Source organism: Rhinopithecus bieti, unplaced genomic scaffold, assembly GCF_001698545.2.
Source record: "Rhinopithecus bieti isolate Rb0 unplaced genomic scaffold, ASM169854v2 scaffold_13259, whole genome shotgun sequence".
In the NCBI taxonomy this organism is placed as follows: Eukaryota; Metazoa; Chordata; class Mammalia; order Primates; family Cercopithecidae; genus Rhinopithecus; species Rhinopithecus bieti.
In genome coordinates, this window is record NW_016807544.1 from 749388 (window position 1) to 764898 (window position 15511).

General features: G+C 37.3%; 1 protein-coding gene across 1 annotated transcript in view; it reads left to right on the top strand.

Moving 5' to 3' along the window:
* PCNX1 (pecanex 1) overlaps positions 1-15511 on the top strand; it is a 213885-nt gene that overhangs the window by 161017 nt on the left and 37357 nt on the right. The window contains 2 exon segments of the mRNA XM_017882758.1: positions 11688-11941; positions 14189-14419. Coding sequence (XP_017738247.1) covers positions 11688-11941; positions 14189-14419 — 485 coding nt within the window.

A 15511-nucleotide genomic window follows, 5' to 3' on the forward strand; every position in this document is an offset into this window, starting at 1 on the left:
AAAAAAAAAAAAAAAAAGATTGTGCCTGTTGTTGACAGTGCTCCACACATCCTCCTTTTATTGGTGATCTTTATCCTGGTATCAAAGTGGTATTTCTGCCTCCAAATACCACCTCTCTGATCCAACTAATGGATCAAGAAGTTATAGCAGCTTTTCAGACCTACTGCGTGAGAAGGACATTTACCCAGACTATTTCTGCAACTGAGGAAGACACTGAAAAGACACTGATACAATTCTGGAAGGATTATGTCTATGACTGCATCAAGAACCTTGCTTAGGGTGATGTCACCAATGCGGGTATGAATGGCATCTGGAAGAAGACACTCAAGAGGTTCATCTGTGACTTCAGAGGATTTGCCAAGGATGAAGAGATTGCAAAAATCAACATGGCTGTGGTTGGAGATGGCAAACAACTTTAACCATGGTGTGGACAAGGATGACATTAATGAGCTCCTAGAGGTGGTTCCTGAGGAACTGGCTAATGAGGGGTTGTTGGAACTGGAACAGGAACTCATAGCTGAAGAACAGGCGAGAGAAAGGGAAACTGCTAGAGAAGAAAAAGACGAAACCCAAGAAAATTCACTGTGAAGGGTTTTAGCAGAATCTTTTGCAGACCTCAACAAGCTCCTTAAAATTTTGAAAACATGGACCATAACACCAAAAGGTTTTCATTAATAGAGAGGAATGTTCTTGCTGCATTATCTGCATACAAGCAAATCTCTGATGAATGAAAGAAACAAACCAAGCAAACTGTTGTGGACACAATTTTTCAAAGAGAGATACCTCCTCAAGAAGAGCCTCAGGCGGGTCCTTCAGGAGGTATCCAGAGGAAGTCGTTATATTCATAGGAGATGGCAGCTCCATGCATGTCATTGCTTCTGAAGACCTTCCAGTGGGACAAGATGTGGAGGTGGAAGACAGTGATATTGATGACTCTGAGTCTGTGTAGGCTTTGGCTAATGTGTGTGTTTTGTCTTACTTTTAACAAAAAAGTTTAAAAGCAAAAAAAAATTTAAAATTTTAAAATAGGTAAAACTTACAGAATAAGGATATAAGGGAAAAAATATTTTATGTAGCTATACAATATGTTTGTGTTTTAAGCTAAGCATTACAAAATAGTCAAAAGTTTTAAAAAATTAAAAGTTTATAAAGTAAAAAAGTTACAGTAAGCTTAGGTAAATTTATTGTTGGAGAAAATAATTTAATTAATTTCTAACCTAAGGTATAGGGTTTATAAAGTCTACAGTAGTGTACGGTAACGCCCTCGGCCTTCACACTCACTCACTACTCGCTCAGTGACTCACCCAGAGCAACTTCCAGTCCTGCAAACTCCATTTGTGGCAAGTGCCCTATATAGATGTACCATTTTTTATCTTTTTGCCGTATTTTTACTGTACCATTTCTGTGTTTCAATATGTTCAGATACACAGATACGTACCATTGTGTTACCATTAGCGACATTATTCAGTACTATAACATGCTGTACAGGTGTGTTTAGCCTAGGAGCAATAGGCTATATTATATAGCCAAAATGTATAGTAGGCTGTACCATCTAGGTTTGTGTAAGTACATTCTATGATGTTTGCACAATGAAATTTCTTAACAGTGCATGTCACAGAATGTATCCCCAGAGTTATGCAACATGTGACTGTGTTTATTGTTTAAAGTTTATTTTTTCTCTAGCCAAAGGGTTGGCATACTTTTTCTGTTAGGAACCAGGCAGTAAATATTTTAGGGTTTGAGAGCCATACACATTCTCTGTTGCATATTCTTCTTTGTTGTTTTTTCTTTCTTTTAAATTACCCCTTAAAAACATCAAAACCATTCTAAGCTTGGATTTGGCCCAGGGCTGAAGTTAATCAATCTTTGTTTTAGAATATAGGCAGATTTCCAAGGGCAGGAATCACATGTGCTTCATTTATCATTATGTACCCAGTACCTATCACACACAGCAATTAGTATATAATAGGTATTTTGTTAGTTTCATAGAATGATTAAATAATGTAAGTGTATAGCCTTTTCTTCTTTCTGTTCATTCCAGAGCTCTCATGAGGGATGAGTATATTCTTGCTCACATGTCGATGTGATCTTTGGTTACTTTCTTTTCTTTATAGTGTGATCCCCTGTCTCACCTACCCCTCCACCAAATATTAATCCACAGTGTCGTTATTTTGCCAGGCAGATATTTGGATCTGCTGATCATTTTATCTACTTTCGGCGACAGACTCCATTCAGCCAATTTATTATTTTTAAATTTTATTTGTCTATCCTGGATGCTAACTTTTAAGTAATATTGAAACAAGTTTCTTGGTCAGTTTTTATAGATCTTAGTTAAACCAATTCATACTTCTCATTTCCATTTTTATTTTACAGATGCTCTAGATTCTTTACATGTAAACTTCATGTGAAAAATTTGGGTTATCAGTCATTTTTTGTCTATATCAGAATTTTCTGATACCACCTTCTTCCATATTAATTTTTTACTGATAAGTGTAAACTACCAGGTACAGTTTTACAAGTCAAACTTTACACATCAATAGTATGTTTGGCTGACTGGATTCCTTTCCATTTTACTCAGATTAGTTTAAACAGATCTAGTTTTCATGATTGTTTTATTTAGTTTTATCAGTATATTCATTATGAAGTGGCTGGAAGATGTAGCTAATCTAGGGAACAATTGGTAATAGTTCCTCATAGATACCCTAGAATCCCTATTAATTAATATTGATAATTGAAAATAGAATATTTCCTCATAATATATTTTGCTCAGAAAAAAATTCTTTTTTCAATTATTAATATTAATTCCTATACTTATGGACTTCATTTTCTGAGCAAAATATATTAGTAGGGCATATTGGGTAGAAATAGTCTTGGGATTAGAATTGTAGAGTAAAAACATTCTGCTTTAATTCAGGTATCCCATTCTCCTTATTCTGCTGCTGCGAACAAAGAGACCTCAGTTGAGTAACTGTCCAAACTTTTACATTTCCTCTTACCACATCTGATTTCTGTCCACCACTAACAGTGATCTGCACAAAATACAACTCTTGTGTTATTTCTTCATTTAAAAATCTTTGATAAACTTCCCAGAAAGAATGTGTTATTATGTGAAGTAATAACACATAAAACCTAAGAAATAGTTTCAACTTCATGTCGCAATTTTCTTTTAATATACTTTAAGTTCTGGGGTACATGTGCAGAACATGCAGGTTTGTTACATAGGTATACACATGCCATGGTGGCTTGCTGCACCCATCAACCAGTGATCTACATTAGGTATTTCTCCTAATGCTATCCCTACCATGGCCCCCCACCCTTCAACAGGCCTGGATATGTGATGTTCCCCTCCCTGTGTCCATGTGTTCTCATTGTTCAACTCCCACTTATGAGTGAGAACATGCGGTGTTTGGTTTTCTGTTCTTGTGTTAGTTTGCTGAGAATGATGGTTTCCAGCTCCATCCATGTCCCTGCAAAGGCCATGAACTCACCCTTTTTTATGGCTGTATAGTATTCCATGGTATATATACGCCACATTTTCTTTATCCAGTCTATCATTGATGGGCGTTTGTGTTGGTTCCAAGTCTTTGCTATTGTTAACAGTGCCACAATAAACTTATATTTGCACATGTCTTTATAGTAGAATGATTTATAACCCTTTGGGTATATACCCATTAATGGGATTGCTGGGTCAAATGGTTTTTCTAGTTCTAGATTCTTGAGGAATCGCCACACTCTTCCACAAGGGTTGAACTAATTTACACTTCCACCAACAGTATAAAAGGATTTCTATTTCTTCACATCCTCTCCAGCATCTGTTGTTTCCTGACTTTTTAATGATTGCCATTCTAACTGGCATGAGATGGTATCTCATTGTGGTTTTGATTTACATTTCTCTAGTGACCATTGATGATGAGCTTTTCTTCATCTGTTTGTTGGCCACATAAATGTCTTCTTTTGAGAAGTGTCTCTTCATATCCTTTGCCCACTTTTTTTGCCCACTTTTTGATGGGGTTGTTTTTCTCTTGTAGATTTGTTTAAGCTCTTTGTAGATTCTGGATATTAACCCTTTGTCAGATGCATAGATTGCAAAAATTTTCTCCCATTCTGTAGGTTGCCGGTTCACTCTAATGATAGTTTCTTTTGCTGTACGGAAGCTCTTTAGTTTAATTAGATCCCATTTGTCAATTTTAGCTTTTGTTGCCATTGCTTTTGGCGTTTTAGTTTTGAAGTCTTTGCCCATGCCTACGTCCTGACTGATATTGCCTAGGTTTTCTTCTAGGTTTTTTATGGTTTTAGGTCTTATGTTTACATCTTTAATCCATCTTGAGTTAATTTTTGTATAAAATGTAAGGAAGAGGTCCAGTTTCAGCTTTCTACATATGGCTAGCCAGTTTTCCCAACACCATTTATTAAATAGGGAATCATTTCCCCATTGCTTGTTTTTGTCAGGTTTGTCAAAGATCACATGGTTGTAGATATGTGGCATTATTTCTGAGGCCTCTGTTCTGTTCCATTGGTCTATATATTTGTTTTGGTACCAGTACCATGCTGTTTTGGTTACTGTAGTTTTGTAGTATAGTTTGAAGTCAGATAGCATGATGCCTCAAGCTTTGTTCTTTTTGCTTAGGACTGTCTTGGCTATGCAGGCTCTTTTTTGATTCCATATGAAATTTAAAGTAGTTTTTTCCAATTCTGTGAAGAAAGTCCGTGGTAGCTTGATGGGGATAGCACTGAATCTATAAATTACTTTGGGCAGTATGGCCATTTTCACAATATTGATTCTTCCTATCCATGAGCATGGAATGTTTTTCCATTTGTTTATGTCCTCTCTTATTTCCTTGAGCAGTGGTTTATAGTTCTCCTTTATGAGGTCCTTCACATCCGTTGTAAGTTGTATTCCTTGGTATTTTATTCTCTTTGTAACAGTTGTGAATAGGAGTTCACTCATGATTTGGCTCTCTGTTATTGGTGTATAGGAATGCTTGTGATTTTTGCACATTGATGTGTATCCTGAGCCTTTGCTAAGTTGCTTATCAGCTTAAGGAGAATTTGGGCTGAGGCAGTGGGGTTTTCTAAATATACAATCATGTCATCTGGAAACAGAGACAATGTGACTTCCTCTCTTCCTATTTGAATACCCTTTATTTCTTTCTCCTGCCTGATTGCCCTGTCCAGAACTTCCAGTACTCTATTGAATAGGAGTGGTGAGAGAGGGCATCCCTGTCTTGTGCCAGTTTTCAAAGGGAATGCTTCCAGCTTTTGCCCATTCAGTATGATATTGATCATGAGTTTGTCATAAATAGCTCTTCTTATTTTGAGATAGGTTCCATCAATACCTAGTTTATGGAGAGTTTTTAGCATGAAGGGGTGTTGAATTTTATCAAAGGCCTTTTCTGCATCTATTGAGATAATCATGTGGTTTTTGTCATTGGTTCTGTTTGTGTGATGGATTACGTTTATTGATTTGCATATATTGAACCATCCTTGCATCCCAGGGATGAAGCCGAGTTGATTATGGTGGATAAGCTTTTTAATGTGCTGCTGGATTCGGTTTGCCAGTATTTTATTGAGGATTTTTCTCATCAGTGTTCATCAGCTATATTGGCTTGGAGTTTTCTTTTTTGTTGTTGTGTCTCTGCCAGGTTTTGGTATCAGGATGAAGCTGGCCTCATAAAATGAGTTAGTGAGGAATCCCTCCTTTTTTATTGTTTGGAATAGTTTCAGAAGGAATGGTACTAACTCCTCTTTATACCTCTGGTAGAATTCAACTGTGAATCCTTCCGGTCCTGGACTCTTTTTGGTTGGTAGGCTAGTAATTACTTCCTCAATTTCAGAATTTGTTATTGGTCTGTTCAAGGATTCGACTTCTTCTTGGTTTATGCTTGGGAAGGGTGTATGTGTCCAGGAATTTATCCATTTTTTCTAGACTTTCTAGTTTATTTGCGTAGAGGTGTTTATAGTATTCTCTGATGGTACTTTGTATTTCTGTGTGATCAGTGGTGATATCCCCTTTATCATTTTTTATTGTGTCTATTTGATTCTTCTCTTTTTTCTTCTTTATTAATCTAACTAGCAGTCTTTCTATTTGTTGATCTTTTCAAAAAACCAGCTCCTGGATTCATTTTTTGAAGGGTTTTTTGGGTTTCTCTTTCAGTTTTGCTCTGATCTCAGTTATTTGTTGTCTTCTGCTGCCTTTTGAATTTGTTTGCTCTCACTTCTCTTGTTCTTTCAATTGCGATGTTAGGGTGTTGATTTTAGATCTTCCCTAATTTCTTTTGTGGGCACTTAGTGCTATAAATTTCTCTCTAAACACTGTTTTAGTTGTGTCCCAGTGATTCTGGTACGTTGTGTCTTTGTTCTTATTGCTTTCAAAGCACTTATTTATTTCTGCCTTCATTTCATTATATATATCCAGTAGTCATTATAGTATTCGTTCAGGAGCAGGTTGTTCAGTTTCACAATTTTAAAAAAAAAGGCTCAGGAAGTTTATTCTAGAAATTTCTAACTCGTTGTAGCACATGGAGAAAAAAGCTGAATTTCTCCAAGCTTTTAAAAAACTAGTGTAATACTGATATCAAAATGCGACTCAGTGGGCTGGGCACGGTGGCTCACGCCTATAATCCCAACACTTTGGAAGGCCAAGGTGGGCAGATCGCCTGAGGTCCAGAGTTCAAGACCAGCCTGACCAACATGGCGAAACCTCATCTCTACTAAAAATACAAAAAAAATTAGGCATGGTGGCAGGCACCTGTAATCCCAACTACTCAGAAGGCTGAGGCAGGAGAATCACTTGAACCCAGGAAGTGGAGGGTGCGGTGAGCCGAGATCGCGCCACTGCATTTCAGCTTGGGTGACAAAGTGAGACTCCCATCTCAAAATATATATATATATACAGACACACATATATATACACATGTGTATATATACATATACACATATATGCACATACATGTATACATGTATATATACACACATATATGTATACATACATATACTGTGTGAATCCATCCAGTCCTGGACTCTTTTTGTTGGTAGGCTTTTTAGGTTTGTATACACACACACACACACACACACGTATATATGTATACAAGAATATATATACATATATTTTTGCATCTGTAGTCACAAGCAAAATTATAGTTATTTTTATGTGAACTTATGTACATCTATACATGTATGTACACATGTATGTATACATATATACATCATGCATGTATACATGCATGTGTGTATGCATAAGTGTATATGTACATGCATGCCTGTATATATGCATACATGTATAAATATGCATGCACGCACATATGTATACATGTATAAATATGCATGCATGTGTATATAATTGTATATACATATATGTATATACATTTATATTTGTATATATGCATGCATGTATGTATATGTGCATATATAAATAATATATTTATATAATATATGTTTTAATATACATTGTATATTATCTGATATATACTTATATACATATATACACATATGCAAATATATGTATATATGTATGTGTATATATACGTATATACGTTTATAAAAAATAAGTATAGTTTAATTTTGATTGTGACTATAGATGCTAAAATCCTGCAATTGCAAAGTAAGCAGAAATTAGCAGTCCTTTTTTATAAGTGCCTATATTAGTATGTTCTCACACTGCTGATAAACACTTGAGACTGGGTAATTTATAAAGAAAAAGAGGTTTAATGGACTTATAGTTCCACGTGTCTGGGGAGGGCTCCCAGTTATGGTAGAAGGTGAAAGGCACATCTTACAATACAGCAGACAAGACAGAATAAGAGCCAAGCAAAAGGGGAAACCCCTTATAAAACCATTAGATCTCTTGAGACTGACTTACTACCATGAGAACAGTATGTGGGAACTGCCCCCATGATTCACCTATCTCCTACCAGGTCCCTCTCACAACACTTGGAATTATGGGAGCTACAATTCAAGATGAGATTTGGGTGGGGACACAGCCAAAGCGTATAGTAGCTCTAAAAATATTCACCCATTTTTTATTTTTTAAATCAATTTAAATATTAGCAAATTAATAGAATTCTTTCTGTTTTAAAAGGTCACTGTAGTAAAACATGGTCTTCAAAAGGTGTCAGAAAACATTTCATTAAATTTCATTTCTATTATTGGTTTAAAAGACACTTTATAATATTGCATATGTTCTTACTATTTTGAAAAACATGTATATGTATTACAGGCATACCTTGGAGATATTGCATGTTGGGTTCAGACCACTGCAATAAAGTAAATATTGCAATAAAGCAAGTCACACAAATTGCTTGGTTTTCCACTGCATATAAAAGTTATGTTTACATTATATGGTAGTGTATTAAATATGCAATAGCATTACGGCTAAAGAAAGAATGTACTACATATCTTAATTTTAAAAATTTACTGCTAAAAAATGCTAAGAATTATCTGAGCCTTCAGTGAGTTGTGATCTTTTTGCTGATGGAGAGTCTTGCCTCGATGTTGATGGCTGCTAACTGGTCAGGGTGGTGATTGCTGAACGTTGGGGCAGCTTTGGCAAGATCTTAAAATCAGACAACAATGAAGTTTGCTACATTTATTGATTCTTTGTTTCATGAAGGATTCCTGTGTAGCATGCAATGCTGTTTAATAGCATTTACCCACAGTATGATTTCTTTCAAAACTGGAGTCAGTGCTCTCAAACTTTGCTATTGTTTTATTAATCAAGTTTATGTAATATTCTAAATCCTTTGTTGTCATTTTAACCAAGGCTCACAACATCTTCACCAGGAGTCAATTTCCTCTCAAGAAACTGCTTTCTTCTCACACATAAGAAGCAACACCTCATCTCTTTACATTTTATTGGGATATTGTAGCAATTCCGCCACATCCTTTAGTTTTCGCTTCTGATTCTGGTTCTCTTGCTATTCCTGCCATATCTGCAATTACTTCCACCACTGAAGTCTTGAAACCCCACAAAGTTATCCATGAGAGTTACAATCAACTTATTTCAAATTCCTATTAGTGTTGACATTTTGACCTCCTCCCATGAATCATGAGTGTCTTTACTGGCGTCTAAAATGGTGAATCCTTTCCAGGAAATTGTCAGTTTACTTTGCCCAGAGTCATCAGAGGAATCCCTCTATGGCAGCTATAGCCTTACAAAATTTATTTCTTAAGTAATAAGACTTGACAGTTGCAATTATTTCTTGATGTACAGACTGCGGAACGGATGTTGTGTTAGCAGGCATGAAAACAACACTAATGTCCTTGTACATTTCCATGAGAGTTCTTGGGTGATCAGGTGCATTGTCAATGAGTAGTAATATTTGGAAAGGAATCTTTTTTTCTGAGCAGAAGATCTCAACAGTAGGCTTAAAATATCCAGTAAACCATGCTATAAACAGATGTGCTGTCATCCAGTCTTTGTTATTCCCTTTATAGTGCACAGAGTAAATTTAGCATAATTCTTAAAGGTTCTAGCATTTTTGGAATGATAAATGAGCATTTCAGCTTAAACTTAGCAGCTGCATTGGACTCTTTCAAAGAGAGTCACCGTGTCCTTTGAAGATTTGAAGCCAGGCATTGACTCCTCTCTAGCTGTGAAAGTCCTAGATGGCATCTTCTTTCCATGTAGGGATGTTTAGTCTATTTTGAAAATCTGTTGTTGTAGTGTAGCCACCTTCGTCAATGATCATAGCTAGATATTCTGGATAACTTGCTGCAGCTTTAACGTCAGCACTTGCGGCTTCACCGTGCACTTTTATGTTGTGAAGACAGCTTCTTTCCTTAAACCTCATGACCCAGTCTCTACTAGCTTCCAGTTTTCTTCTGCAGCTTCCTTGCTTCTCAGCCTTCATAGAATTGTAGAGTTAGAGCTTTGCTCTGGATTAGACTTTGGCTTAAGGGAATGTTGTAGTTGGTTTGATCTCTCCAGACCACTCAAACGTTCTCCATATCAGCAATAAGCCTTTTTTGCTTTCTTATCTTTTGTTTGTTCACTGGAGTAGCACTTTTAATTTTCTTCAATAATGTTTCCTTTGCATTCACAACCTGGCCATTTGGTACATGAGGCCTAACTTTTGGCCTATCCTGGTGATATGGTTTGGATTTGTGTCCCTGCCCAAATCTCATGTTGAATTGTAATCCCCAATGTTGGGGGGGCTTGGTGGGGCGTGATTAGATCATGGGGGTGCATTTTCCCCTTGCTGTTCTGATGATAGGGAGTAATGAGGACTCACCATTATAGATACAATAGTAATGAAATGTTTGAGATCCAGAGACAGGAAGTGAGCACATGCTGTTGGAAAAATGATACCAATAGATTTGCTTGACACAAGGTTGTCAAAAACCTTCAATTTGTAGATATCACAGTGCCTTCAAAGAGCAATAAAACAAAGCACAGTAAAACAAGGTATGCCTGTGTATTTTTAGGGAGTATCATATAAAATGGTCACCCACAGCATGTATTCCTGTTAGTGTCAGGTTCAAGTCAAGGGTTTTTCTTGTCAACTCTATGTAACATTATTATGGAAGTGTTGGTGACAGTTATTAAACAAAAAAATGAAATAATGGAATTATTGAGGGCTATAGAGAGCTAAATGCACAGCTCCTTAGCTTGGCCATAAAAACCTTTTTAGCCTTATCTTTCATTGTACCACCACCACTATCAGCTGGGACTAGGTGTCATGGTATCAGTTTCTCTCAAAGCAGTGGTTTTCAGACATGGATGGTGTATGTATTAATATTACTTTTAAAGAAGAAAAAACTATTGTGCAGTCTGATTTTTATACAGTTAAGTATGATTATAGTCTTTACATAATATAAGGAATTTACAAATTGAATTGAAACAAGACCACAGAACAAAATGAAAACTGACGTTAGTGTAACAGATGATACTTTACTGGCACTAGATTGCTATGGGTCTCATTGTATGTTTAATCTGTTTTGTATTTTACTTCAATAACATTCCACTGGTTTTGTATTTTAAAATTAACTCAGACCTTCAGGAGATGTGCCTTTACTCTTTGGTGCTTCATTTGATACAAACACAATTGTAAACCCATTTAAAACATTTAGAAATCAGTAAGTCAATACTAAAGTTACTTTACCACATGAATTATCAGAACCCGTAGTGTGGGTGCAGTGACTCACGCCTGTAATCCCAGCACTTTGGGAGGTTGAGGCAGGCAGATCACCAGGTCTGGAGTTTAAGACCAACACGGTGAATCCCCGTCTCTACTAAAAATACAAAAATTAGCTGGGCCTGGTGGCGCATGCTTGTAATACCAGCTACTCTGGAGGCTAAGGCAGGAGAATTGCTTGAACTGGGACCCGGGAGGCAGAGATTGCAGTGGGCTGAGATCACGCCACTGCACTCCAGCCTGGGCTACAGAGGGAGACTCTGTCTCAAAACAAACAAACAAACAAACAAGCAAAAAAACCTGTAGTGTGCTAATGCTAATGCACATTGTGTTTTAGCAGGATATGAATATAGAATATGCGTGATTTCTGGTGTTTGCTATAATTCATTAATGAATATTCTAAGGCAAATCCATCATATACTTTCAATTGTGATAAAATATGTATTTTTTCTAAATCTCATGTGTCCTTGCATTCATTTTTCCCACTTTCTGGTTTTTCCCCCTTTGTAATGGTCTCTCTCTCTCTCTCTCTCTCTCTCTCTCTCTCTCTTTAAGGTACCTACTGTCAACAACGGGAAGTGGAGGCCATTACTGAAGGTGTAGAGGAAGATGAAGGATTTTGCTGTTGTGAACCTGGCCATATTCCTCACATGCTTTCATTTAATGCTGCATTTAGCCAGCGATGGCTAGCTTGGGAAGTGATAGTCACAAAGTATATTCTGGAGGGGTATAGCATCACTGATAATAGTGCTGCTTCTATGCTTCAAGTCTTTGATCTTCGGAAAGTACTCACAACTTACTATGTCAAGGTAAGAGTTTGTGTCTGCTTAGATCTTCAGATAATCAGAGTTTCTTGTGAATAACGTGTATATATATGTAAGTATATATATATATGCGTATACTTTTTTTTAACTTATGCTTTGCTTCTGAGTATTTAAATTCTCTAGGATCCAGAAAAGTCCATAAAAATAGACCTACTAACGTCTTGCTTTCTCTTTGTTTACTGAAATTCATTCCATTCATTCATTAATAATAGCTAGACATTTGTAGCTTGTGTTTTAGGCATTGTGCTAAGGAATATGTACACACAAATATGCATACACACGTGATTGTCTTCTGTAAATAAGTATTTCCCTATTTTACAAATAAACAACGTAAGGATCAGAAGTTATCTTGGCCAAGGTCCTCTAACAAGTAGAGTTTGGGGCTTAAAACCCATGCTTGTCTGACTCTTGAGCCCTTGCTCTTGACCACTGCTTTGCACAGCTTTCATTCAACAAACTGAATAAAAATATTGCAAAATTCAGGAGGTCCCCAAGACCACCCTCACTTCTGATATCAACTGTAATTTTGGGTTCCCCAAGACCACTCATAGGTTCAGTAAGTTGCTAAGAATTGTGCAGATGCCTGTTTCTCCCAGCAGTGAAGCATGGCAGTACTCACGGGATGTTGTCCACCAAGGAAGCTTGCTTGAGCTTGGTGTCCTGTCACGTAGACGTGGTTGACCATCCACATGGCCAACATAAGCCTCCAGGACGTCCAGAGGTCGTGCTGATACTGTGTGGCTCTAGGTCCCCAGCTGAACAAAGACTGTTTAACAGGAAGGGCATGCCAAGGCTTAGAGGTTACCCCCTACAACCCAAGGGTAAAGGCCAAACCCCTCATTGGGCAAGGTTAATCCTTTACTGCACAAGAGATTCTATTTTTGCTGAAGAGTTTATAGAAATACAGTATGGTTGTGACTTAGGGGCTTGCAGGTAAAACCAGTATTTTTAAGAAGGAAATGTGTGCTAAGCTTTAATAACCAACATCTGAATTTTTCACACCTTTTTTTCTTTTCTTCTTCTCCTTTTTTTTTTTGAGACAGGGTTTCATTCTGTTGTCCAGGCTGGAGTACAGTGTCATAATTGTAGCTCACTGCAGCCTTGACCTTCAGGGCTCAAGCATTACACTCAACCTTAACCTCCTGAGTAACTGGGACTACAGCTGCATGCCACCACACCCAGCTGATTTTTTATTTTTTTGTAGAGATGAGGTTTCACTATGTTGCCCAGGCTCTCAAACTCTGGGCTCAAGCAGTTCTCCCACCTTGGCCTCCCAAAGTGCTGGGGTTATAGGCGTGAGCCACCATCCCCAGCCTGAAATTTTCGTATCTTATGTTGTTACCTCTCCTCACCACCTTATTTGCTGATTGGGATGAACATTGAGCCTTCCATTTAATGTTTGGCTAAACCTAACCTCAGGAAACTAGAGATTGATTTCACAGTATTTTTTACTCTTGTGTGAGTGTGGCATTTTCTTTTCTAGTTATAAATATATATCTCTATAACTTGGCCTTGGACCACCAGATGGCCTTAATAACTCTCTATGATAAATTATTCAAAATAAATGCACTACAGTAAAGTGTTTTTTTTTTTTTTAACCTCTTTTGAAATATCCTAAGTTCAAAAGCTCTAAAATCAATAGATTAGGGCCAGGTGCAGTGGTTCATAGCTGTAATCCCAGCACTTTGGGAGGCTGAGACAGATGGACCACTTGAGGTCGGGAGTTCAAGACCAGCCTGGCCAACGTGGTGAAAACCCATCTCTACTAAAAATATAAAAATTAGCTGGGTGTGGTGGTGGGCGCCTGTAATCCCAGCTACTTGGGAGGCTGAGGCATGAGAATTGTTTGAACCCAGGAGGTAGAGGTTGCAGTGAGCCGAGATTACGCCACTGCACTCCAGCATGGGCAACAGAGTAAGACTTTGTCTCTAAATAAATAAATAAGTAAAATAAAATAAAATAAACAGAATTGTTTTGAAGTTGCTTTGTTGAATTTATGGTTGTGATTTTAAAGTATTAGATGTTTTTTCATCCAGTAAGGCCTGAGGTATATTATTATAGTATTCTTAAAATATATATGTAGAATATTGAGGGGGAATTTATATCATTATAAATAATTGTAATGGAATTTATATCATTATAAATAATTGGAATTTATTTCATTGACGAATCTGAGTTAATTGAAATTGTAATTTAATCTGAATTCTTTTTTTTTTGTCTTGTTCATGTTAGGGTATCATTTATTATGTTACAACCTCTTCTAAGCTAGAGGAGTGGCTAGCTAATGAGACAATGCAGGAAGGACTTCGTCTGTGTGCCGATCGCAATTATGTCGATGTGGACCCGACCTTTAATCCAAACATTGATGAAGACTATGACCACCGACTGGCAGGCATATCTAGGGAGAGTTTCTGTGTGATTTACCTCAACTGGATAGAGTACTGCTCTTCCCGAAGAGCAAAGGTAGAGTTTATTTCATTTACAACTCTTTGAATCCAGGTTTTTCCAAAGATGCAAAGAATGTCCCTGTTCTTATGAGGTCAGTTTTTCCAGACCTTCCTCTTTCTGATCTTCTGGTTAAGATAACCTAACTGGTTCATTATGGTTAGGCCAAACCAACTCTGCCGAAACAGGTTAAAGGAAGTGACCTCCCTCTTTCTTTCATTTGCAGTGTCCCAGTCTCGTTGTCCAGGTAGCACCTCCTCTACCCTGGGCATGCATAGGCATGCACATACATTCACATTCCACACATTACCCTTCAAAATCTAGTCCTTAAGAAATTCTACCTCTGTCTGCCACACTTAAGGATAATTAGATGTCTTTGTCCCAAATACAAAGTCTAGACCAGTGCTGGCTAATAGGCTTTCTGCAGTGTTGGAAATGTGCTGTCACTGCCACATGTGGCTGTGAAACACGTGAAATGTGGCTAGTACAACTAAAAAGCTGAATTGTAAATTTATTGAATTTTAACTGATTTAAATTTAGGAGCCCGTGAACCAATGACTACCATATTGGACAGTGTGGATCTAGACCATTGATTTTCAAATGTTAATGTGAGTAAAAAAGGCATAGGAACTTGTAAAAATTCAGATTCCTGGGCCCCACCTATAAGATTCTGATCTAGGTCTAGGCTGGGAATCACTAGGGGTGATTTTAATTCTGGTGGTTCACAATCCACACATTAGGATAACATGTCTTATCCTAAAAGTAAGATGAGTTAGGGACTTCAGCAACTACGGCTTCCTTCTAGGTCTCATGATTTTTGTGGTAGTATCACACCCCTGGTCAGACTCCATGTAACATAATCACAATGCCAAGGCCTGTGATTACAAAGCTAATTCCTACCACCACTACTGCTTTTTAAGCAAAGGACTTGTGTAGTTGAACCACCAGTGTCCTATGTACAGGTTTACCCACTATCATGTAGCATAGTGAGCTATCTTGACAACTGGTGCCTTTATCATGGTCTAGGAGGTACATACTGACCATCTTCAGATTTAGCACTTGGTTTAGTCCTTCCTTTGCCACCACTTAGAGTAAGACAGCCATCATATC